This window comes from Ceratotherium simum, chromosome 14 (assembly GCF_057802395.1).
Source record: "Ceratotherium simum simum isolate JZ-2026a chromosome 14, ASM5780239v1, whole genome shotgun sequence".
NCBI classification, from domain to species: Eukaryota; Metazoa; Chordata; class Mammalia; order Perissodactyla; family Rhinocerotidae; genus Ceratotherium; species Ceratotherium simum.
The window spans coordinates 583288-609531 of NC_141913.1; the positions used below are offsets into that span (position 1 = coordinate 583288).

The 26244-nt window shown below is 46.1% G+C and overlaps 1 protein-coding gene across 1 annotated transcript in view; it reads right to left on the minus strand.

Moving 5' to 3' along the window:
- L3MBTL4 (L3MBTL histone methyl-lysine binding protein 4) overlaps positions 1–26244 on the minus strand; it is a 386879-nt gene that overhangs the window by 30718 nt on the left and 329917 nt on the right. The window contains 2 exon segments of the mRNA XM_087439397.1: positions 1595–1724; positions 1726–1759. Coding sequence (XP_087295523.1) covers positions 1595–1724; positions 1726–1759 — 164 coding nt within the window.

The following is a 26244-nucleotide window of genomic DNA, read 5'->3' on the forward strand; positions in this document are numbered from 1 at the left end:
GCTGTGCAAGTGTGAGAGCAGCGTGCAGGGCCTGGCGGTCAGACCGGAAAGGCAGTGAGGGCCGCCAGGCGGGCCAGGACGTGTTGGGAGAGCCAGGGCCTGTTGACAGCGGGTAGAAACACCCCGGAGCGCTCCTCCTCTACCACGCTCGCCCACTTTCAGGATGCAGCTGCTCTGTGCATGGAGAGCTGGCTGCCGGTGGCTGTCCTTGTGACATCTGTTTGAGCAGGACAGAGAAGATGTGAGGGGCCAGGAGCACAGTGACAAGCAAGGGAAGAGGAGCCACGGTGAGTCTTATTCTAAGACAGGTGGAACTTCAGATGAAGTCAAAGTCAGCAACAAAAGTTCTCAGTCAAGCTCCCCATGACGTGCAGTGTTGTTTCAAGGGCAAAGCCGCACAGGATTAGATTACAGACACAATAGGTTTAATCCAGTTGGCGAGTCATGAAGCAGATGCATGCTTTGTAACCTGGCAAAAATCCATAAGCGGGGGGCGGGGCAGACTCTGCACACTCTTTAAGGAGCAGGATCACATTTAGCCATTCCCCAAACACCCAGGACCTCCGGGGCCCTTGGGAAGAGTGGAAGGAGAGGTGGGCAGGCAGGCTCTGCTGGGGAAAAGACGCCGGCCCCTCTGCTCCATGTGGAGGAATGCTGGGCAGGGGCATCCGCCAGCTAGATTTTGTGAGGGGCCTGCGAGGAGGAGGGGGAGCAGGGTGGCTCCACACCTCCCACCTCTGCACGGCCTTTGCTGCCTGCTCCGGGTCTGGCGCTGGAAAGGGAGGCTTAAACCAATGGTAAGTCCAGTTGTGCAGTCAGCGCTCCATGAACGTGTGGTGACTGATTTAACACAGCTCTAATCTTGTCCTTAGAGTGACCCAGGGTTTCCCTTCATTTAAAAAAACTTTAATTAAGGCCTGTGAAAGGTAGTGAAAACAATATCTTTATCAAAAAGATTGTCAGTCAAAGAGTATATTCCTTAAAAGAAGATTGTACATATGAAGCATTTCTACAGCAATACAGTAAGCAATGAGGCCTACCCGATCCTTATGAAAACCAATATTGTCAAGCATGCTCATATTAAAATCGGGTCCATTTTCCCCTCTGTACAGCATCTTGTGCAATGCTGTGATCTAATTTAGTTTAAAAATAAACCTAAAGTTGACCAGGTCATCTGTGACTTCGGATGGACAAAGGGGCAGCACAGACTTGTTCTGTAGTGAGAACAGGTGAGCCTCCCCTGGCCCTGCGGGCCCAGAACGCCCTGGGGATGGGATTCCTCCCAGGGAAGATGCAGCTTAGGACAGGGTCTGCTGCGGCCCGAGGCTGAGATGCTTCCTCTAATTCAATCTGTGATGTGGCCTGGAGACTTGGACCCTCGGCCTAATTAGCCCAGGCTGATGGCGATGCAGCACAGAGAGGGTGCTGGGAGATGAGGACAAAACCTACTGGGCTTTCCTAATTTCCTCAAAAATCACTCCTGCCTTCTCCCTCAGGTGTGGATCTTAATTTGATACAGTGGATTCGGTGCTCAGGGGAAATTCTCAGCAGCAGGGCACATTCTATCCCAGGACCCCAGAGCAGCTCCACTCACCTCATCCGCTGTCCCTTGGGCCACCTCGCCTACTTGGATATGAGCCACGCCTGGAAGCAGCTTGCAGTGCTGCTCCCTGCCCAGGGGAAGGTCCCGGAAAGGGTGAACCAACATGGACAACCTGAAGACTGTGCAGCGCCTGCTGCGTCTGCTCCGCGGAGTGTTCTGAAAGAGAGGCAGGGCGAACGAGGCAGGGACGGCATGAGTTAGCGGGCACCATCTTGGGTAGCCCTCACTGTCCAGAGTCAGGTCAGGGAAAGTGCAGACACAGTGCAAACCCTGGTCTTCTGGTCACACAGCCTCAGTGCCAGGAGGAGTCTCCAAGCACAGCCGATACCACTGCTCTGTTTCAAAACAATGGTCATGAAAGACAGATGTTCTATAAGGCCCTGGAGCCTGTGGCTATTTGCTAAGCAAATCATCTCTGTGGGGCTCTGTTTGATGCCAACGGAGAGCTGGCTTGACACTACCACTGGCTTCTCTCTCCCTACATCAGGAGTCGAGGAGGCACAGAGCCTCACAGAATGGCTATTAAGGGGCTTGGCACACCCAGCCACCTGGGATGTGCACAGACACAAAGAATGATTTCCTCCAGGCAGCCACTCTGTACATCTCCAAAGAGGCAACGAGCCCAGGTCCACATGTGGCTGCATAGGTCCCCTGGGGGACACTGAACATGGAGTGCAGCACAAGGCCCTGTGAGAACCTGGCGGCAGCTGCTGCTGTAGCACCCAGCAAAACACGATGACCTGGCTGGGCCTTGCAAAAGCAGCTGCAGCTGAGATGGGACTGGCCTGGCACATGCACTCTGAAACAGACTCTTGAGATCAAAAGCTCTGACCGTGCCGTGGTTCTACAACATGCGGGACAGTGGTTGCTGGCTTGCCCAAGAGTGGCTGCTCTCCCCAAGGAGTGACTTCACTTCCACCTCCCACTTCTCCCAGCCTTTCTGAAGTAGTTTTCCACCTTCAAGGGTGGCTTTACTCTTGCGTCATATCCTGACATTTAGAAGGAGCCATAATCCCTAATTATTTGGCTTTGAATGTACAAATGGATAAGGAGCAAACACATTATAGAGATTTCAGAGACAACTGATGCCTTTATAATGACATCATTTAAGATACTTTCAACACACATTAGAAAATAAAGCTGCTGATAGAGACTTTGATAAGAAAGGCCACACTTGATAAGAAAGGCCACAACAGGAAACGTCTGAAGCCCTCTAAAAGTCTAGTTTGCTTAACAGGAGCCACATAATTTAAAGTTTATGATGATGATTTGTGTTTTACTAACAGAGTCTGAAAAGCTATTATGCAAATCTTTCTGCCTCAAATTAATTACAGATTTCAGTACACAAGGCTGACCGGCACATTGCATGGTCACATAGTCATGACCCCGTTACTAATCAGGTTCTAAATTGTGAAGGAGCCATCCGTCACTGCCGTGACCGCTGGGCACAGACACTCTGCATATTTACCCATGCTTGCTGTCTACACAGATAAAGGGACAGCAAAATTGTGGCCTTCTCCCAAACTTTTATGCTCTAGTTGCAAGCAGCAGCAAATTCATCTCTAAATGCTGACTGTCCAACACTGACCTTTTTAGTATGTAAATAGTGTATCTCCCTCTATGTAGTTCAGCCAACAGCATGTGTGCCCGTTCTGAAGCGTAAATTCACATCTTCTTTGAAAAGTCAGTATGTTTACAAATGTGAATGTTCTTTAATGAAGTTGTCAGTTGGACAAGGAGCATGTTCAAAACAAGCCCTGGAAACCCAGGGAGGGAGCGGCACGGAGCAGGTCTGCAGACACGGCCATGCAGAACCAGCAAGGACTCTACTGGAAACCAAGAGTCAAAGCTACATACTCCTACGGATTAAGACCCGAGCCAAAGCCAGGCTTTATTCTGGAAAAGAATTGCTGCATCCATCAAGTGGTTGTTTTGCTGATATAGCATGAACTTAAAAAAAAAATCACATTTGTATCCTAAACCCACACCCTGGGTAAATCAATTATGTATCATTTCCAAAATGGATAGGACTCTGAAAACACACAATTAATGAATCATGTTTTGGAGGTACAAAGATGTCAAGTAATGGTCATTGGATTCCTATGATTGACAAATAAAGGCTGAAGGCATTAAAAATGTAAAAAAAAACTATTGTGCTCTCAAGCAAGAGAGTTTTCCACATCATAATTTTGGAAGCAAATTGCTTTGGGTGCTGAGGCATCCACTCAGAAATACACCTAAGGAGGGGTTGCCAGTACTGGGGTTCCTCAGTTTCCTACTTGTCATGATTCCAGGCACTGGAAGACAGGGTCTTCAGTCACTTCCAGCAGCAGGATGGACTTTAGGTTACAATGAGAGATGGGGAGCTCTAGCTTTGCACTGTACCCCTGAACTCCAGCGGCTGAGGCTATCTATGGCTTCTGAATACATTTAACTGTGTCCCTATTAAATCAAACTGTTTGTTTGTTTGAAGGGAGGTGGAAGCTAGATTTCCCAAAGGTTGAACGAACTTAGTGGGGAACAGGCTCTTCATGCCGTGGGCAGTGGGGAAAGCTGCAACCACTCGCTGGGCCGCAGATCCGTTCCCTGGAGTCAACTTCACAGGAGTATAGGGCTTATCTGTTTATCTGCAACCTCAGGTTTTTGGGTCATGCTTGCCTGCAGCAGTTACATGCTGAAATGAATAACGTTTTTACCATTATCAATTTTACATCATGAGACGGAAAGCTTGAAAGTGGAGTTCTCCTGCCCAAAAAGACTTGAGTTAGGTTAGGGAGGGAGTTCCTGCGGAGGCAGTTTGGATAACTAGTCGGCCATTTCGGAGACATGACTGGCGTCGACAATACCTATCATGGAGAGCCGGCGGGAGGGGTTGGCGTGGTCCCCAGCACACAGGTCCATTCACTAAATGGTAGGTGCTGCTCTAAACTCGACTGTAAGCAGCTGGAGGTCAGGACTGACGCTCTGTGAAGGGAAGCTGCAGTATTCAAAATTCACAAAATGCAAGACTAACTTTTCAACAGTAACAAAAGAGAGAGAATGCATTTTGGAGAGTGTTTCATGGTGGTTGTTTTGCATTCTTTGTACCATTTACCAGGTGTAATTTCTTCCCAAGCTGATGATTTGGGGCCGGGGTCTGCAGGTCCAGCTGAGAGAATGCCGGGACAGGCTTCCTCAGAGGACGGTGGCACGGGGGAAATGCAGGGTCCGCACCTGCTTGCCTGGTTGTAATCCTGGTCCCCACATAGTTGATGAGTGACCTTGGAGGAGATCCTTAATTCCCGTGTATCAAGATTTTTCATCTTTAAAATGGCGTAATAACAGTACTTATACCTCACTGAGTTGTTGGGATGAGAACAGCTCTTAGTACACGGTGAGTGTTCAATACAGGTTAGATATTACATTACTGTTATAAGATAGACAGATATTTTAAGTTGTAACAATAGAGAACGTGGGGACATATAGAAAATTTCCAAAGGCAGTGTGGCTAGACGTGCCAAAAACATATGAAAGCTGAAATTCAGACTGAAACCCAGGATCTGCAGGGCCTTGTTCCAATTTCACACCCACGTGGTCCTGGAATGACAGTGCAGTGGTCACCAAAATCATGTGCAGGGTCCTAGAGGAAGGAAAGGAGAGTGGAAATCCACTGGACGCTGCCGACACAGGGTGGGGCATCTGTGGCGCAGGCAAATGGGTGCTGATGTGCGGCAACCACACAACACTGTGAAAACACACTCGGCCTGCCAGCTTTGAAACTATGTGGCTCTTGACAGACTTTTAAAATGTGGGGTGATTTGCGTTATTTTAAATTCTGTGCATTAAATTATACTTTTGAAAATATCCACTTAGAAATTTGCATCCATTTTTATCAAATGCGCATATACTGATTTTAGCTATTTACCAAGCCCAGCACAGCTCATGTCAATTAGATACTCGCTAAATAGTTGTTGATAAATTAAAGAGCATAAGCCTGTGATGAAGGTGTAGGCTGCCCTCAGAAACCATTCTCACTAGATCAAAAGGATCAGATTATTCTATCTTGGGGCACTTTGAATAAACAGAGGCTTCTAGATTAGAAAAGGATGTCTACCATTAGCAGAAGGCAGAAACGGTCTTCCTAACTGGGTAACTGACATACTCCATCCACTAGGCCCAGCCCCCAGCCCCGTGTCCACCTAACACAGCTGAGGCTTACGGGATGCTTCCCAGTTACCCTGCCTCCCTGCAGCAATGATTCCTACCCAGCTCCCCTAAAAGTCAGCCAAGGAAATTCAGTCTGCAAAAGAAGCCCTCCTACTGGAGGTTTTAACATTTTTGTTAATCAAAATGCCTTTTTGCACCAGAAAATTAAATTCACATGTAATCTTGGCTTTGTCTCTAACACCAACGTGTGAGTGACAATATATGAAGCTATCCCTACACTTAAGATGTCTTTACGTTTCCAGGAAACAGACAGTACACATATACTTGTCACCTCAGTGATCTGCCATTTGTAGAATAGTTTGGTTGGAACAATGTTTTTGCTACTATTTTTCTCTCGTTGGGAATTTCTTTTGGGTTTTATGCCTTTTAAAAAATATAATGAAGTGTTCAATGATTTCAGTCAAAGTGCTTCAAGATTTGGAGCGCTCTCCAGTTTCCGAGGCCAGCATGTTGAGCTCTGTGTCCAGCTCCAGGATGCAAGGAGGCCCTGGACTAGAGGGCTGGAAGACATGGCCACAGAACTGAGTCCATTTGGCAGTACTCAGAGAGGAGGAAATGAAGAGTTCCACCTCCAAAAACCTTAAGTCATTACCTTTCTTGCAGAGGCAATAACTTGCTGGAATCCAGCTGACTCCCTGATGAAACCTAAGTGTCAATGGTAAGTGCTCTCTGCTCTGGAACGTGGGGAAACCCCAGCCGGGCACAGGCCATCTTCTCCAAGTCCACAAGGACCACCAGATGGGGCCAGCTAGGCATGGTGTGTGACCTAGGGGCTGCCTTTCAAGTAAGATGACCAAACACTCACAAGACGTGGTATACGGCACCATCTGCTTCCAGACTCCACAAGCCTTAGACAAGTACTGAGAGACTAAAGGATGTTAATTCATCTGAAATAACCTGATTTCTTCACTGCCCCTCTCACTTGTCCTTCCCACTCCTGCTCTACCACCACAAAAGAAAAAAAAATCCTTTATGGAAAGGTTCTTTAAAATATGGCTGTTTCTTCACAAAAGCTCACACAACAAAACTGAAGCAAGTGAGTCATAAATGGTAACCAGAGGCTGCATGACTGGGCCTCAAGTTATTTTATTTTATTTTTTTTTTGTGAGGAAGATCAGCCCTGAGCTAACATCTGCCAATCCTCCTCTTTTTGCTGAGGAAGACTGGCCCTGGGCTAACATCCATGCCCATCTTCCTCTACTTTATATGGGACACAGCCGCAGCATAGCTTGACACGTTGTGCGCCAGTGCGCGCCTGGGATCCGAACTGGCGAACCCCAGGCCACCGCAGTGGAGCTCACGCACTTAACCGCTTGCGCCACCAGGCCAGCCCCTCAAGTTATTTTTAATCCCACTAAAAGCAGAGACCCATTTCACAAGTAACCTTCTCTCCAATGAAATGGATAACAACTCTACTGTGTTCTTTGCTCCGTAAAGGAGGTAGGAAAAAAAAAAATTGCAGTCGGTCCCAATATCCAGTTATGTGATTCTTCCCTCCTACTGTATAATCTGTAACAGTCACTGACTGTCTTTTGTCAATTTACCCAGCACTTACTGAGAAGTTACTCTGTTTGAGGCACTGTGCTCCAGTAGTGACTTCTGCTAGAGAAGCAAGGGAATGTTCAGAATGGGCTTTGCACTTGGTAACATTTTCTCCTTCCCATCTTCATCTGTCTTCAAGGTCTTTGTACTTGACACGCTCAGACTGTCATTGGTATGCTGCATCATCTTCTCTTGGTTTTGATGGGGTTGGGCTTACTCAGTCACTCCTCATTTCCATTTCTTTACCCGCTACGTTCCTCAAAACCAAAGTGAAAAACAGAACAAGAGGAGAGCAAACAAGATCGGGAGACAACTTTCTGTATTTGTGTCTGGCACAGTTGATGCTCCATAAATATCTGTTGAGTTGAATAAATGACTGAATGAATGCATGTATCTGGAAAGGAGGAACTGTGTTTGTTTACTACAAAAGCAGAGAACGACTTTCAAAATTAGGTTAGGAACTACTCAGATTTATAGCCACCTTCTCTAAAAGCGTCACTGCACACCCCCAAATCACTAAATCCTAAAGGAGTTTGTAGGAACCCAGCTGCTTATCTTTCCTCACTAGGGCTTGGGTACCTCCTGGGGAAGAGTTAGGGAACAAGAGCTCTGAAGTTGCTAGATGCCTATTCCCATTTTCCAAGCCTCACGGAAAAGCCCACCTCCTTTGAGGCTCCACCTCCTGGGCTTTACAATTCACTACCTCTTCTCAAGTACTGACGTGCCCTCCTCACCATGCTCCCTCACTTAGCGAGGAGCGAACGGCCCTTCTCAGTCCCTGTCCACTCCAGGCCCCCCTTCCCTCTGGACAACAGGCCCCGCCTTGGCGCCCTTCTCCTGGGTGCTCCTCCTGCACGGTCCTCACAGTTGCATCTTTGAGGATGTGGAGGCATCGCTCCTTACAGAGGAGCACCCGGCCGCTGCAGCCGGCTGCTGGTCTTCTTCCCTGGGGCTGAGTGGCCCCTCAAAGTTCCCACTCAGTGGGCACCCAAGCTGTATCCAACCCCGCTTGACACTGGAGTCCTCCCTTTCTCCCCCTGCACAGCTCTCTGTCTCTCTTCCCCGGCCCACGCCAGGAACTTAAGCCCCCTTCTCTCTCCGCCCCATCTCCTCTGGTCCCCAGGTGCCTCTCCGGCCCGCCCCACACCTGCTGGCCCGTGGGACACAGCTTCCTGGCTTCTCTTGCCTTGCTGCCTCCACAGAAGTGCATTCTAAGGGGTTTACTGCCAAACACAGCTGGATCCTGAGGAATAAGTCCTTAAACGAGCAGGGGAAGTGGCGAATAATACACACTTCCTAGAGCGGGACTCAGCTCCCTACTCCTGAAGGAGTTTAACCTCCAGCTTTCATTCCTGAGGGCAGGGTTTTAGTTCCTTCTTTTGATCCTACTTCAGCAAACACCCTTTTTAAGGGGTCTCCAATCCCAGGAGTCTGTCCATCAGGTTACCAGACCCAGAGGCTCACGCTTCCCTGGCACAGAGGCCCTCAGGCCCCATCACTGTCCACAGCCTTCTTCCAGCCAGTCAGGTGGGTGAGTCCCGCCTCCTCAGGGCAGCTCCCAGGGAACCCCCACCACTTGCCACCCTATATTGAAATTGTCTGTTTACTTTGCAGTCTCTATTAGCAGAATATCAACTCGAGGGCAGTCCTCCTTACATCCCCACGGGGTAGTGCAGACTTGACACACGGCACAGCTTAGGACAGTGCTTAATACCTGAGGTGCCTGCTGAGCTGTCTGAAGAGTCTTGCTGCAGAGACAAAGAGTGCGGTGACAAACGCGCCTCAGTCTGTGCCACTGGAAACAGTGAGTTTCCACCCTATGGGTTCTCGTTTGCCAAATATACTCATTACTGAAAAGGCTGGGAATTATTTGTAATATGGAATCTAAGTAACGCCTCAATTTGATAACTCAAGAAGCAGATTTCCCCTGGTTTTATTTTAACAAAAATACAGAAAAATCCATACTAACTTTTGATATTCAGTCATCCAATAAGAGACTTTGGTGCAGCATATGTTTTGATGGCTAAAGGGTGACCTTTAGTTTAATATCTGCTTCACACAGCTTGAAACATCATTCATTAACTTCTTTTGATTGAATACCACAACCCAATCATCCAGCATGTATTTCTTTATCCTCTGCAAGACCATTTTCCTTCACTTATAACAGCGAGATCATAACTGAATGAATACTAGTATCAACTTGACCAAGAACTGAAGTCGCTCTTCTCATAGCAGGCACGCCTACCAGCTAACTTGCTACCCTGACTCTCCACGAGCAATTATAGGAAGAACAAGCCATGTTTGCCTTGGCATTCCCAAATTGAAATGCCCTACCATCCTTATACAGCTGTGAGTATAACACAAAAGATAACACTACCATGCATGAAGAAATGGTTGAATTGTATTTTAATTCCAGAAGTGAATGGTGGTACTGGATTCAAAGGAGCAATACATCCTCGAGGCAAATGGATTTGGAAGCAAAACTGTCTGAGTTGAGGGCAGCACATGGGCACCTGCCCCTAGGGAGACAGCACAGTGCAACTAGTGCAAAATCCCAGGCAGGTCTGCGTGCCAGGCTCTGAACTCTCTGGGCCATTTCTCAGCTCCAATAATGTAGAGGTTGAGAGGGACAAGTGAACTAATACAAGTTATAAACCTTAAAATCTTACACGACCGACCTCCGTGGGGGCAGACACCGTATTTCATACCCCCACTCTCCACCTAGCCTAGCACCTGGTACACAGGAGGTGCTCAATAGCTGCTTGTTGACAGATAGCAGGGCAGGCATACATCATGGGAAGGGGGCAGAAGAACATGTGTGCCTCTTGACTGACAGAAAGCCTGAAGCTCCTCACTATATGTGCACGAGTGAACACCTCCATTTCCTCTGTACTGCCCTACTCCCAACCACTGGACAGCCTGGTTTTATTTATTTTTTGTGTGAGGAAGATTGGCCCTGAGCTAACATCCATGACCATCTTCCTCTACTTTATATGGGACGCTGCCACAGCATGGCTTGATGAGTGGTGCGTAGGTCCACAATGGAGATCCAAACCTGTGAACCCCAGACCACCGAAACGGAGCGCACGAACTTAACCACTACGCCACCGGGCCAGCCCCCTGGACAGCCTGTTTGAGCAAGGAGTCTGTGGGCACTCAACCTGATCAAAGAAACGCCCGCTCCCCGAGGACTCCATGGTTTCCCAGGCTCACGGTGAAGACAGCCAGCCCAGGGCACAGCACTCTGCCTGCCAGGCAGGACCACTCGGTCACAAGGACAAGAACAGCATCAAATGGAAAGAACACAAGGGCTGCCTGTACACCCGGGGGCTTCAGAGTCTCTGCCAGCACCAGTCCGGACTTGGGGCTAGCTGGGAGCCAAGAGGACAAACATTTGCCAGGCATCTCTTACTGTTTATTTTATTTACTCCACATGACTTCATGAGGGGCTGTGCTATTAGCTCTCCTCGACAGATAATGCAATGGTCTCAGAGACAATAAGCAACTTGGCGAAAGTTACTTATCAAGCGAAGGCAGGGCTAGGATGCTGACCCCAGAGCCCCCCACCTTGGGGGCGTTCCTTGCCCCCAATCCTTCAAGAGTGGGTTCTGTCCGTCACTGCCTTTACATTTCTGTCTCAAGGGTTAGAGCCAGAAGACCTTCGAGGGTGTGTGTGTGTGTGTGGCCTGATCATGTCCAGAAAATAGAGTTGCCTGTTGTTTCATAAGGAAGCCTCTACATTGCAATACTAAGACTGATCTGTCTCCAGACAGATCTTTGGAAGTATTGTCAGATTTATCTCAAAATAAACACGCTTCCAGGGATTCTATCCGGGACCCATGTAGACCCGATCAAAGCTGCACTTAGAGCTACTGGGAGGACAGGGATCTGGGGTTCTGCCTGGCAAGAGGTGAAAGGCAGCAGGCCCCAGTGGGCCAGCAAGAGGTCCACGCCCGCGGGCAGCGCTGCTGCCCATCCCTCCTCATCTCTGGCACAGAAAGCTGCCTCCTTCCTTGGCAAGGAGCTCAGCACAGACACTCGATCCAAGGCAGTGCCAAGGGCTCCCCTGACCGAGGTGCTGATGTGTTCACAGACAGAATTAGAGAAATCAGCCTGCACTGCAGGCGCTCTGAGGGCCCAGTGACTGATCCGGGTGTCTTAGGAGCCAGGCTGTCTGCACAGGCTTCTGTGCTCCCTCTGCCCTGCAGACGAGCCGTTCTCATTTGAAAGTGGTCCTGGGGAAACTCTCCCAGCACTGGCAGCCCTGAAGCCCACAGGGGTCCAACTCTGAAGGCCTTTCCCCCCCACCTCGGGAGAGGGAGCACTTAGGGAAGCTTGGCTGCCCCTCATGAATTAAAACCTAGTGCCCTCTCTTAGGTGTTTATCACATCCTTTATTTGTGATCCTTTCTTTTGTTGAAAACAGATAGATACATTAGTTTGTGGACTTCTTTTCGCATTTCACTTTTGGGCAAATTCAGTGAGGAAACAGCCTATGGGATATTTTCTTTTTTTTAGCAGTTGTACATATTTTTAGTGTTTTCCCTGCTTTCAGAGAAGTGAGACGCAGCAATTCACCCAGGAGAGGCTGCTGCTGGCACAGCCCTTGATCCTGGTTCCCTCGCATGCACCAAGAAAGACAGGGCTCGAGAGGCAGGAATCCCTGGCAGCTGCTGCTTCGTGAAGTGTGTCCCCGTGTTTACGTCCACACCTAATCTCCCGATTCTTAGTTTCCTGGTAAGCCCCCCTGCCTGTGCTCCAGGTGTCCCCCGTCCACATGAGTCTCACGTGTGCTCTCGGGAATTGGAGCATGAGCCACTCTCGCCCCTCAGTGTCCTCTGGGCTCCTGGCCTGGTCTCACAGAGAGCACAGCGGGCTGTGAAGACGGGAAGATATGCAGGCAAAACAGAAAATAATATTATTCTTTGTTATAAGAAAAAATTAGTAATTTTAGTATTTTGTAGACTTCAGTCTTTTCTTTAAAACTTATTAGAATTATAAAAAGAAACCTAAATTATACCAGCATGTAAGACAGCTGACTTGTTCTGGAGCTGGATAACCCTGCACTGGCTCCGTGCTCCTCGTCAAAATTCACACCTTGTCAGAAACTCGGCTCTAAGCCACACGAGAGCTCTTCTGTGAAGTCATCTATTTTCTCTCCCAAAACAAGTATCACTTGATGCCAATATGCACAGATAACATATCAGACCTTTTCCAATTTATTAGCATTCAGGAAAACAGAAACCTTTGACTGTTCTCAGGTTGTGTGTGTGTGTGTGTGTGTATGTGGCTGTTTGTTTTGGAAAAAAGGGAAAGGGAAAAAAATTCCAAATGTTTAAAAGGCAGGAAAAAGTACCTGGCACACGTTAAAAATAAGCTATGAAGCAAAGAGGTAATGAAGGAGTCAGATCAGCAACTACCCTCCACTCGTCAACCTTCTTTTGAAAATTGAGAGCCTGAGCTCCCACCTGCGCACGGCCTGCCCGGCCCTCTTCCTGTGCAGGCCGCCCACTCCACCTGCACCTGGGCTGCTGCTGCCACCCTGCCCTGCTCACCTTTTCTAACAGGCCCCTTGATAGCCTGCCGTGAGCAATGTATTCTCTTCATTTAGCCGGGTGGGTCCTCTGCACTGTGCAGAACTGATGTCCCAGGTCTGCCAAGCTGCAGACACAGTCTGGTGTGTTAGCACAGGGGCCAAGGACATTCAATGCGTCTAAAGCAGGGTCTCTGTCACCAGAAATTCACATCCTTCAATTAGAATTCCGTGTGGAAGCATGGAATCAGAGGAACCACCTACAGAACCATCCAGGAACCTGGGCTGCCTAGAGTCTAGCACACGTCATGGAAAATGCCCAGCACAGAGTTGATCAGCATGCTTTTTATACAGATGGAAAAATATGCTATTTGCAGTTTTAAAAACTAACCAGGAAAAATTAAAGCTCAGAAGAATTAAGTTTATGATCCTATTGTATCTAGGGTATACATTTGATTCAGATGCTAATTTTACACATTCATAATACTTTGCAAAAATGACAGTCTGATTCTCATTTTATTAAAGTGCAAGATATTGGGTCAAGGCTATCACATTTATCACACGCATGCATAGAGGGGTAGGAATGTGGTGGGATAAGCGATAGTATGAGCTGTCCTGGATTTAATTAATTGATTGTTTCCCATTTATGTGAATATATCAAAAGATATAAAATTTGAAAATTATATTTTTTATGAGTATTAGTAAATGTAACTGATTTAATTAATTGTTTCCCATTTATGTGAATATATCAAAAGATATAAAATTTGAAAATTATATTTTTTATGAGTATTAGTAAATGTAACTACTAACTACTTCTAGGTAACTTCTAAGTAACTACTTCAAGCCTATCATATCAGAAATTCAAGTAACAACCAAGGGGCTCAAGTGGAGGAAATGGGCTGAAGGCTCAGCGGAAAGATAACAATTTCCTTGGGTCCTATGCTTCTGTCCATGGATAGCAGTAGGAAAAACTGGTGGGACTTTGTCATGGGGTCTCGAGTTGCTCATATCAGAAAGAAACAGTGTCTTAAACTGAGGTCTTCATTTCCAACACAAAGAGGACGCCTTCCTTCTAACGACAGGGTGATCCTCTTTCTCAATAAATGACACTCGTACGCAAAGCCCTGCTTGACACCTCTGTGGAAAATAACTGCATTTGGAACCAGTAATTTTCTCTAAAAGGCTACTTTCCATTTGAAGATGATATTGTGGGAGCGGTGGCACTACAATGAGGTTATGTTTTAAGGATTGAATGCTTAAGGACTATTCAGTCACAAGATCCTGGATCTCTGTTAACGATGTAGAGAGGTGAGGCGGCATCACCGACGCTTCAGACAACACCACCCTGCGCTCAGTCATCAACTACAACAAGCAAGCCGCTAAGGTTTGGGTGTTTGTGTGGGTGGGCGAGGATTCAAAAACCAGTGTTGGGAAAGAAGAGAACTGTAATCAAGCTGCTGTTTGAAGAAGACTGACTCAGGTAAGCTATCACCACACTCTTGAAATCCTGTTTGTGTAATGGGTAATATTTAGAAACATTCTGCAGAGCTTCTGATAAACCATTTGAAAAAGAAAACACCGAGAACCAGATTGAATGGTGCAGAATACAATGGCAGTAATGGAAAATGTGCCTGAAATAAATGAGAAACAGCAAGTTTTTGAGGCCAGATGACCCGTCCTGCTTCCCCAACAGCCTGTGAATTTGCAGGGACTGAGACTGCCCCTCATTTTCCAGCTTCCTTAGGGCTGATATGCTCAGACCAGCTACTCCTCAATTACACAGTGAGGCTGCATTGTGTCAAATTTTATTCTAAGCTGGGAGTAGCAAGATCATCTGAAACTCTTTTTAAGGCCATGTAAATTTATTAGGACATACTTGTGTAATTCCCTGGGGGGTATGCAAGGATAAATAACTGTGGCTACATTTCTGAAGCAGCACAGTACTGCTGAACCCCATTATTGTGCTACACCTTATTAAAATAAGGTATTTTAATAAGGTATAAAATAATAAAATATTCTAAAGAATATTCTTGCCTCAATGTCTTGTTACAACTTTTATATACCACCTAAAAATGGTTTCTCTTCAGTCATTTTCATGGCTTCCTCTTTTTAGAGGGTTCCACTGTTATTCAAAATTGAAGATGATGACAGATGAATATAACTCCAAACAAAATGCTACACGCATTGAATCATTTCACTGTAACAATGCAAGAAACCCTTGATATAACTAAATATTTGGGAAAAAAATGTCTTTCATGATATTTCAGAGGCAATTCCATTTCAGATTTTGAACAGAAAAGGGAGACTTCTGCTAGTCCCCCTACGCCTCAAAGGTAGCTATTGCTGCTTATGTTCCCATTTCTTTCTTGATGAGAAAATTAGTTGATAGGCTAAAATAATTTGCATTCAGAGTGAATCTGAACTTTGTTTCTGAATTATTTTTGGACTTTGGCTTTCCTGAATTATGGATAATGATCTAGGTGTCTTTAGGAAAATTTTTCTCAGAAGGAAAAAAATGTATAGGTGTAGATTATTGGTCAAAATCGTACTGCTCAATTCTAGGTAGGGAAAAGTGAAAGCGCTGCCTGGGCCTCAAACTGCTCCCTTGATGACCAAGAAACGTGGTTCTCAACTCCTCCTCTCTGGGAGCTCCAGACAACAGCGCTACGGAAGGAGGAACAATGTAATGAGAGCTTTTACCTGCTGGCTAAAACTAAGCAGCCTATTTATAAACCACTCTGAAATTTAAGTCAAAAGCTCTTACCTACTTAAAGTTCAAATGAGAGAGCTAGGCTAATGAGCACAGACACAGAGGAGAAACAAACTGGGAAGGAAGTACACGATGGATGGAACCAAAGGCAATAATGTCAGAGACCAGAGTAGAGGAATCCCTGGGAAACCAGAGAACAGGTCTTACTGAAGGCTGACCTGAAACAGCCCTGGAGGGAAGATAATGTGGCAGGTGAAGAATATATTCTTGGATGAAAGGCTCTGTTCATTCTGCTCCCAATTATTAAAATCCAGTCCTCTTTCCCTTTGCCTCCCCAAGTGCACCCCACCCTACAGGCCCAGCACTCATGCAAGACTTACTACGTGCCAGGCACTGTTTTAAGTATTTTAAGTGAGGAAAATGAGGCACAGAGACAGGATGAAATTTGCCTAAGAAATGGTCTACAAAGTGGCAGAGCTAGGGTTCACAATCAGGCTGTCTGGCTTCCTGGTCTGTGCTCTTCACCACCACATCATGCAGCCTTTATTACAGAATTTATGGGTATTTCAGTTATAAAGAATACTGACAACACATAGGCAAAAATTGGTCTGGAGAGGAGGGCTTAGGAAGACGACATGCTGAAAGAGTTACTGACCTGTCTGAGAGGCAGGAGTTAGGTCTTGATGTGTGACATCTATGGGGTGGAGCCTAGAGCACAGGAGACTAGGGTAGAGGATACAGAATGGACAGCACGGATTATGAGTAAATAGGTGGACACACACCAGGAGACAGGCTACTTCAATGGACAGATTTGTGGTTGGGTCCAGGTGATGGATGCTGCTGAGGGTCAGAGAGGGATATCATGTAGGAGTGACTCTGAGTGTGTTTCTAGGACCAGCCAGCAACCAACGGGTGCCCTAATGTAGTCTTAGTTTAGGTCTGCAACTAAGAGTACCTGGTCAAAGAGAGCAACCAATTCACAAAAATTGCACTGGTGGAGCAGCTGGTTCACAGGAGAATAAAATAAGACGGTGCTGAGAGAGGCTGGAAGAGATGCGTGCCTATAATCTATTCCACTCAGACTACAGACCAGTGACTATACACGAAAGAGAAGACCTGTCATCTGTAGGGTCCTTTTTTTTTTTTGTGAGGAGATCAGCCTGGTGCTAACATCTGCCAATCTTCCTCTTTTTTTGCTGAGGAAGACTGGCCCTGGGCTACCATCCGTGCCCGTCTTCCTCCACTTTATATGGGAGGCCGCCATAGCATGGCCTGCCAAGCAGTGCGTCAGTGTGCACCCGGGATCCGGGCCGGTGAACCCTGGGCCGCCGCAGCGGAGCGCGCGTACTTAACCACTTGCGCCACCGAGCTGGCCCACATGTAGGGTTTTTCATAGGGTTAGAAGTGCAGTTCACATACTACAGCATTTGAGCCCCACACAGTCTTGTGAGAGACCGTAGTTCCCAACACGCAGGCTTCCTCGTCATTCGTCAGCAGTCAGAGAGCCAGCAAATGGCAGAGGCAGGGCCAAACCCAGGAGCTGACTCCCATCTTCCTGCTCCTCTGTGAACTTAGCACTGTTGCCTCAGGTCTACGAGGTCTACATGTCAGTGTTCCGTGCAGCGTCATACAACAAGGCAGCCTTTAATAAACATTTCCTGGGAACCTCTAGAAGGAAGTTTCCTTTCCTTTCCTGGCCTCTGATGGATGTTAAGTCTTTTTTTCCTTTCCTAAACTTTAAAATGTGCCTTTAAGCAAAGATTTCAAAATAGGCACTGTCAAATTCTGCTAAAAGCAAAACTAACAGTTCTGTGCCAGAGAGAGCCGACCCCATCCTGGGACCTGCCGGAGTGTGTGCGTCTGGATGCGGTGGCTTGCACTGGCACAGTCAAGTACCATGGACTTGGGAAACAGACTTGGGTCCAAACTTGGACTCCCTTGTGCATTCGCTGTGCCAACTCCCGCTACACGTCTGACTTTCCCGAGCCTCAGGTTTTCAATTGGAAAGTGGAGTTAGTGTCACAGGATTGTGAAGGGGATTAAATCAATTGTATGGGATCACAGCTCGTAAGTGTTAGGAATTACCATTTTTGTGTGTGTTTCCCACCTTCCCTTCCAGGCCAGGGAGTAGGTCACTCCTAAAGGAAAGAGCAAGTAGGTGTCTCCTCCCGTAAGTGGGAAGGTTGGCACTGCCTGTTTACCACGCCTTTGCTGAGGCCAACAAGTCCAGTTGTCAGGCTCCAGGTGACCACATGTCAAGGGGGCCCTAGCAGAGTTGTTGCCTCTGTGCTTCTAAAAAGGCTCAGGATAGGGAAAGGTCCAAGGGTCCCCACGTTGCTCCCTTCCTTCAGTCTTTCTTGACTTCCCTGGGGGAGCAAAAAGGTGCTCTGATGTGAGAAGAGGAATGAAAGGGCAGAGAGAGTGGGAGGGTCTTCTAAAATGGGCTTATTTCCCAAGAGTAGAATACAATTTAAGACTTAACAAATTTACATTCATCTTCACACTTCTCCATGGCCCTCCCTCACTCAAGCCCCAGCCAGCAAACCCCAGGAGTGTGGAGATGTAATCGGAAACCCCGCATTTCCGCTTAGCTGCAAGTGGGCGTGCTGAACTGGAGTGAGCTCTATCTTTCTGGCTATTCACGTCCGTCTTGAGCATCAGTCCACAATGGGCAACACAGATAAATGAAATCCCTACACTTTGTCTTGGGCATTAGTTCCAAGCCCCTCTGAACCTTTAATGGGGATCATAATAAACAACATTATTTGATATGTGTCTCCCCAAATCTCCCACTCAGACTGCATTTTGGTAAAAGTTCATAAAACAAAATACAAATTACTAAAAGTAGGTTAGTGCAAAGGTGAAAAACAGAACTTCTGAAATAATTCTAAAACACTGTATAATTTGGGGATTAGGCAAGCAAACTGATAAACTAGACCATTCAAATATATTACACCAGTATTTCCTCTGGCAAGAGACCGCTTGTTGGATTTGCATTCAGTTTCACTTTAGGACTTAATTCCTTGTTTAAAAAAAAAACTAGAGGAAAATTTTCTTAGCTGTATTTTACGTGGACCAGATCCAAAGCCTGGCCAGTGCCTATTACAGTATGTAATTAAGAATAATTACATTAAATATTAAACAACTGTAAGCTATTAGAAATAATGAAATTTCTTGCATAAAGTCATTGCATGAATTGTACTCTGATGATTGTCAGACCCCTAGTCAAGAGAATCTGCCCGAAAAGGCAGAGATCTCACTCGCCAGAATACTGTAGCCCATCACTGAATCGGCGCACTTGGGAGGGGAACAGTTTCCATTAAAGCTACAGCATTAGAGGAAACTACCCTCTGACGACATCCTTGGATGCACACTTCTGTGGCATAAACAGCTGAATTCCAACTGTAACAGACATTATTCTAAAGTAATTAAAGTTTGAATAGAATTTTAGGCTATGTGACAACAACAATGCAATAAAAGCAATTCTGCAGTTGTCGGGGGTGGGGGGGCTCTGTATGGCATATTCACAATGCTTGCTGGTATCTTCCAAATTTTTGTTTTTATAATAGGGAATGTAAATTCTATTTAGCTCAAGTCAGTGTTTGAATTTAAATCCTTAAAAAAAAAATCTAGTTTTTATAAAGCATTTTAAAGCAATCTTGCTTATGGTGCCCATTTGTTTAGCCAACTCTTTCTATAGATAAGAAAGGAAAGTGTTGGGCCACTAGACAAGACTGTCCTATACCTTGACTCATCAGTGTCACAGTAATGAGGCCCCAGTGTCAATCTTGCCAGTTTATGGATGTATGCATAGGCATGTACAGGAGGTATTTTTTCTTACTTTGGCATGTTTCACCTTTTTTTGCAAGTAATGTAAATGGGCTAGATCTGTGGTTCTCAAGTCAGTTTAGAATCATCTGTGTTTTTAAAATCTGGTGATGCCCAAACCAATTAAGTCAGAATTTCTGGGAGTGCAGAGGGGGAGGGGACACTGGCACTTTTACAAGCTCCTGTTACCAGGGTTGAGAATCGGTAGCCTAGGGTTGTGTCTCTGTCCTCATCACTGGTATGTTCTCTTCTCTCCTCCCACGGGGGCTGCTTCTGGACAAAGACCCTCAGGTAACTAGAAAGGGAAAAGCTCCACGAGGCAGGATCACCTCAATTTTCTATTCCTGCTTCTTCTAAATTCCTCAATCTTCTAAAATGGCAACTGCTTTATAACTCTGCACTTGCTTAAGTGCCTAATTACAGATTCCTGAGAATCTCTTACCCAAAGAAATCTGTCTCCTTACAAGGAACAAACCTGAAGAAAACAATAGTACAAAGGGCAGGCAACATTGGGTTGCTATTAATTCAGGTGGGAGACTTCAGGATACTCTGCAACTATCTTACAGAAAAGAATGCATCTTACCTTTAGTAAGACTGAACAACTTCACCTCCAAACAAATGGAATTTACTCACAAACCCAGAATTATCTGTTTCCTTGTGAAAAGGGGCTGCTATTAAGAAAATGAACATGTTCTACTCCCTACATTCCATCATTAATTTTGCTTATGTGCATGGATAGTAATTTATCACGATTATTAAATAAAAATGAGCTAAAGTAGAGCTATGATCAACGCAAGCCCTCGCCCTCGCCCTCACCTGGACAGACACCTTTCACAGAACCACAGCATTCTGGAGGTAGAAGGAGCTGACATCCCATTTAGTCTGCCCCACTCATTTCACTGTAATGAGGGCCCTCTAACACTATCCCTATTCTTTCCTTGCTGGAATAGAGTACCCCTTCCTCTATTCCCACAACAATGCATACTTCTACCATAGCAATTATTTTATTCTGCTTGAAGCATACTATTGTGGGAAGAGCAGGCATGGATTTTAGAGTCAGAGAGGTCTGGGTTCCAACTCCAGCTATTCCAGAGTTAAGCTGTGTGACCTTGGCCATGTTACTTAACCTCTTTGAAGCTCATATTTCCTTCTCTATAAAATGTCATCTCATCTGAGATAGCAAAGATAGTCATCAGCTCAACCTTATGAGTTATTACACATTCTGAGTCCTGAAAGTCCAGTAGATACCTTGGGAATTCCTTTCAGTCTCTAGTATGCTTCACTTTTTTTTTTTTTTTTGCAATGAATGAAGACGGGCTACCCTCTGTTCCAGTGCTCACCAATGGTATATTTTACATGACAGCAGCAGTCACGAGTGGTTGCGAAGATTCACTGAGATACATGTATCATGGTACCTAGCGTTGAATAAATAGCAGTTTCTTTCTCCCTAATTTACTCATCCATCTCCCTACGTCTCTGACCTCATCTCATGCCTCTGTCCATCTTGCTCCCACGCTCCAGCCACAGCAGGCCTTCCTTCAGTCCCTTGAACACGTCTTGCTGTTCTTTCCTCCTAGAACGCCGCCCCTCTTCTCTTTGCTTGGTTGACTTTGAGGAGATCAGATGCAATGGCATTTCCACTGACAGGCCCTTTCTGACCCAAATACCATTTAGGTTCTTCTCATCCTCATACATTACTTTCATTCCCTTCAATGCCATATTATCCTTTTTCTTCATTTCTCTTGTCACACTCTGTACTTAAATACCTGTAGGTTTGTTTGTCTGTATTCTCCATTACTGTACACCGAGTGCTTAAAATACATATTATGCAAATGAGTGAATGAATATGAAGGTTTGTTAGGACAGAGGGTGTCTCTCATTTGGTTCCCAAGATATAAAGAGCTCTGCAGTTAATAGACATTTAAAAGTTCTGTGGACTGACTTTAGTTGACTCTCCACAAGTCACACTGCAAGCCAGTCACTCGACACTTACATCCTTTGTCCACACTGGAGCTGCCTATTCTATTTACTTGTTTCCTTATTCTCACACTTATACTGTTCTGTAACTATAGTGAGGAAAGAGGGAGACGATAGAGGTAAAACAAAGAAAAATTCACAGCCAGCAGTTTCAAAAATTTTTTAATGCCTTTAAAATAGCAAGAAATTATGAAAATGCCCTTTTCTTAGCTACCTCACTTTTAAAATCTCTGTAATAAAATTTTAATATATCAACTTTAGCCACATTAGGATTTTTGGGAACTACTTCTGGATTGGAGTCCTGCTCAGCTATAAAATACCAGGTCATCAGAAAAATTCACCACTGGCTGTCCCAGTCTGGGGCTGGATTGGCCACCTCCGAGTGACAGAGAGGCTGGCATCCTTGGCTTGGTTCCCCTCTATGACTTTGGCAGACACCTTCTCATTCCTCTCCTCCTCTTACTCTTTCTTATCCCGGGGCCTCTAATGCACGGCCCTGGGCTCTAAACTTTTACCAACAATGCATTCATTCATCCAAAGCTATGCCAGGTGCTCGGAAGACAAAAATGAAGAAGACTCATTTTTTGCCCTCACAGAACTCATTGTCCAGCAGGAAAGGCAGAGGTGCACAGAATTAGTTGTGGCAATGTGATAAACGCAATGACAGAGTCAGGTACCAAGTTCAAGAGTGGGACAGAGAGGGAATGATGGTGGGTCATGGAAGGAGATGCTCCAGTTGGATCTTAAGGCGAACAAAACCTTACCAGGTGGGAGAGGCTTGGGGCCTTCCAGGCAGAGGAACAACATGTGCTCCATTACGGAGACACGGAACCACATGGGATTTTTGAGGAGCCACCCATAGTTTGATATGATGAGAGCAAACCCTTATGAGGGGGAAGACATGGGACATGAGGCTGGAGAGCAATGCAGGTGCAGACCACGAGATCCCCTAAGCCACATTAAGCACTGTGAATGCTTCCCTGAAGCTCCTGGGAGCCACGGTAGAGTTTTACACACGGAGAACACTGTTAGATTTAGGTTGTAGAAAGGTTGCTCTGGGGACAGAGGATGGGTTGGGGGAGTGTGAAACTGAGAGCAGAGCAAGCATTTTAGGTAGTCCATCGTGTCTGAGAGTTCTGAGACAGGCGGCTGCAACGGCCTCACGGCCTTGTTCTCTTCACCACTGCTTCACGGCAGAGGCATTCAGGGCGTCTGTGATAGGTGGGGAAGATCCCCTGACACTGTTCTCTGTTTCCTAGACAGTGTCCTTCCCGTATAAACCTCTCGAGAGAGACCTCCAGGTCTCCAAGCAATGCTTTCTAAACAACTACCTTGTCTTTCTCAGTGGAATGAATGTTCTGGGTAAACCCAGGGACGAGCTCAGCCTGGGGGAGCAGGGCTCGGGAGCACCACAGGGGCAGAGTCCACTGAGCAGCAGCAGGTCTCTGCGCACTGACCCAACATCTCCCTTGAGAACGCCTGCCTGCAGTTGTCGGAGACCGTGCCCCGGCCACGCAGCGCGTCGGCTTTTGATACTTCACCTTTTCCTTCTAAACTTTCCCCCGTAGTTTAATGACGGGCAAACCCGGGCAAGCTCTTTTAGAGCATGTTGATGTTTGAGTTTGTTTGTTTGTTGTTTTCCCATTTTCTTAGGATTAGGCATAATCAGAGCTGTTAATTTACACCAAATGGGCTTCACCATTAGTAGCTCACTAAAGAAAATAATTCCACCAAGAGATCCTTCAAATAAAAATTTTATAAAATTATGCGTTATAATAACAATTATACAATTCCTTTGATTATTTCAATCATGTAGTAAAAATAATTAACAAGTGGAACTGCGATTATAGCCATTACTTTCTACAAGGATACAACATGCATAAATACTGTTTTTACCCCAATTGTTTTATTCAGATAGCACAAGAACGAAATTTGCAATAATTCAAACCGCTTATATATGCTTCTAACTGAAAAAAGTTCTTATTGAGTAATCAAAAAAATACATCTTTTTGCACTACGAAGTTCGAGATTTTTACCTGTTAGTCAAGTTAAGTGAATGAATCAATGAATGAGTCAGTAGCTGTACAAAAACCAGGGTCTTAAATGAAATCAGCGGAGCCGCTAAGCTCCTGCAGCAGTGGAGGATAGGAAGAGGAGAATCCTCAGGCCCTAGCTCCCTGCACTCACGCCTCCTCCTCTTCCAGGAACGTCTCCCGCCAACTCCCTCCCTCCCTCCCCGTCCACAGCAGCCCTTCTTCCGGATTCTAGGTCTCTCCGGGAGGCCCCTGCCCAGAAGCTCCTCTGTCGTGGAAGTCCTCTCCAGGCTGCTCTGACTGTCTTTCTCCAGCACAAGCTGTGAGCTGCGAGGAGGCTGGGCCTGTGTCCATCTGGTTTACTGCTTAACACAAAGGAGGTGCTTAAAAAAGACCTTCCTTGGCATCTCTCAGACACCTTAGAAAATATTTTCCTTACGTGTAACAGTTACATGGCACTTACTGTGTACCTGTTACTCATTGTTTTAAGTTAAAAAAATTTTTCCAAACATCAACTCTTCAAAATTATCAACCCTATTACGTGAGAGGAAAGCGAGGCAGAGGGGTAAGGTGCGGTCCCCGAGGTCACAAAGGTGACAAGTAGGAGGAGCAGGATTCGGAGCCTTGCGGCGTGGGCTCAGCCTCGGGGCTGGCACTCAGCCGGCCGTGCTGGCCCCTGGGAGGGCAGCGGCCTGGGGACTTCTCCTGCTGCAGGCGCTGATCTTCAGCCAGCACTGCCAGCAACAGCGCCACCCCCACGCGGTGCCTGGCTCCGCACGAGCAGGACCAGGAGTGCTGGCACTGCTGTCCCGGGGTTGAAGTAAAACCGCCTCCTTACAATCTTGGATCCATTCGCCCCAGTTCTGCTCTCTGGAATTGCCTTGAAATAGTCCATTTTCTCTTCCACATATAAAATCCTGATCTTATTGTACATTTAGACGTCACACCTTTATATGCCTTTATAAACAGTCTACAATTCAGGCTTTTCCCCCTAAATTGAGATAAGCCTCCCTTTCATCGTTCTGATTTTGTGAGACTTTGTTATTGTTAGAAGAGTGTGCATCCAGAAACGTGATTTTTCAAAAATATATTTAAGGCTAATTTTCAAAACGGTTGGAAAATAGCTACGTTGAGAACACCAGCTAGAGAAAATGGTTGCATCTAGGAGGGCTATGGGCTTGATGCGCGGTTCCGACGGTCACCATCTGTGCTTTCTACAGGGCGACCAGGCCCTGCAGAGATACTGCAAGGTAAGGACGCCATCCAGGACTTATTATAACACAGCAGTAGGCTCACTGGATTTGACTATTTCTCGACTTTTCACCGTTGTTTGTTTCACCAGGCTCCAGCTTTACTGTCACGGACAGTGAATGCTGGAAGCCAAACCTGAAACTTGCTTTCTAAAACATTCAACATATTACAGATACGCTATTTTTGAAAAGTTATTTACAAGATGGCCTTTCTTATTTATGAAAATAAGAAAAATAGAAACTCAGAATTCAGCCAAGGGGAGGGTAAAGGAAATACATTCTTAGGCAATCTCGATATGTATCCAGCTTTGCTCTTTTGACTTGCACTGAAGTTTGAATAATCACCTCTCCCATGTCACTAAGGCACACCCGCACACTTCTGCAGACACAGGACTGGGCAGGAGAGTGGAGGGAGTGAGTGTTCAAAAGACAGATTTTCACGTTGTTAGCACAAGTGCCGCAGAATGCAAGCCGAGGCTGCGGAACAGGAAAACAGAAGGTAATGGGCTGGGGGTGGGCTGGGGGATGGGAAGGGGCGCGGGCCATCCACGGATGCCGTTTATTCCAAGCAACCCTGCTTTAGTTATTTTGAATTTTGAATTTCCATTGAAGGAGAGTGGAAGATTCTTGTGTATCCAACAGGTCTGGCTCAAACACCACGGGAAACACGGACCTGGGACGGAAGCCCAGGAAAGGAGTCTGCACCCTTCCATTGCAGCTCACTCAGGCGCTTGCTCACTATTTCATCATCCCTGAAATGGAGGCCAGAGGAAGCTTTTCTGTGGGAAAGGGCTGGGCCTGACCCTGTCCATTAGCTGTAGATTTACAGAAGTGGAAATTATGAAGCACACTGAAGACGCCTAAGAGCTAAGCCTTTCAAGACCAATGACTAATAATCCAAAAAGCAGGTTGGAGACACCAGAGCGTTGAAGGGGGGACTATGGGTAGCAGGATTATCTTATAAAGAGGAGGACTAAGGCATTATCAGATACTAAATTCACGGAGTTTTTAGAAGGATAAAAGGAAGTCGAGTTAAAATCACCAGTATCATAAACAGCTCTTAGTAATGTTATTTTCCCTCCTGACTTCAACTCATTTGGATGCTTGGTATTTGGGGATTTAAACGATGGGGAGAAAGACTAATTTAGGTGGGATGCATTTTAGAAATATAAGGACCACAAAGACTTTTTTCCCCGGTAGTGTTTTTCTTTCATAAGTTAAAATAGAGAAATTCGTCCTTCCCCACAAAAGAAAAATAAACCAAACTAAAACCACAAACACAAACAGCGGCAGAAAAACGATGGCGTGTTTCTCCCTCAGGTGTTGCCCCGGCCCCAAATCTCTGCCTGCTTGTTTCTCCATCCCCGTCTCAGGCCGAAACCCTTTTTTTCCAGTCACTGGCCAGGTTTGGTTGAGGCTGCATCCTAAATGATTTGGTGCTGTCAAATAAAAAACAAATGAAGAGAAACTTTATTCAAAGGGATTATTTTTGCAACGGGGCGGAGCTATCGCGTCAGGAAGAAGCTCTGACTGACCAGCAGGCTCTCAGGGCTAGGCTGCCCT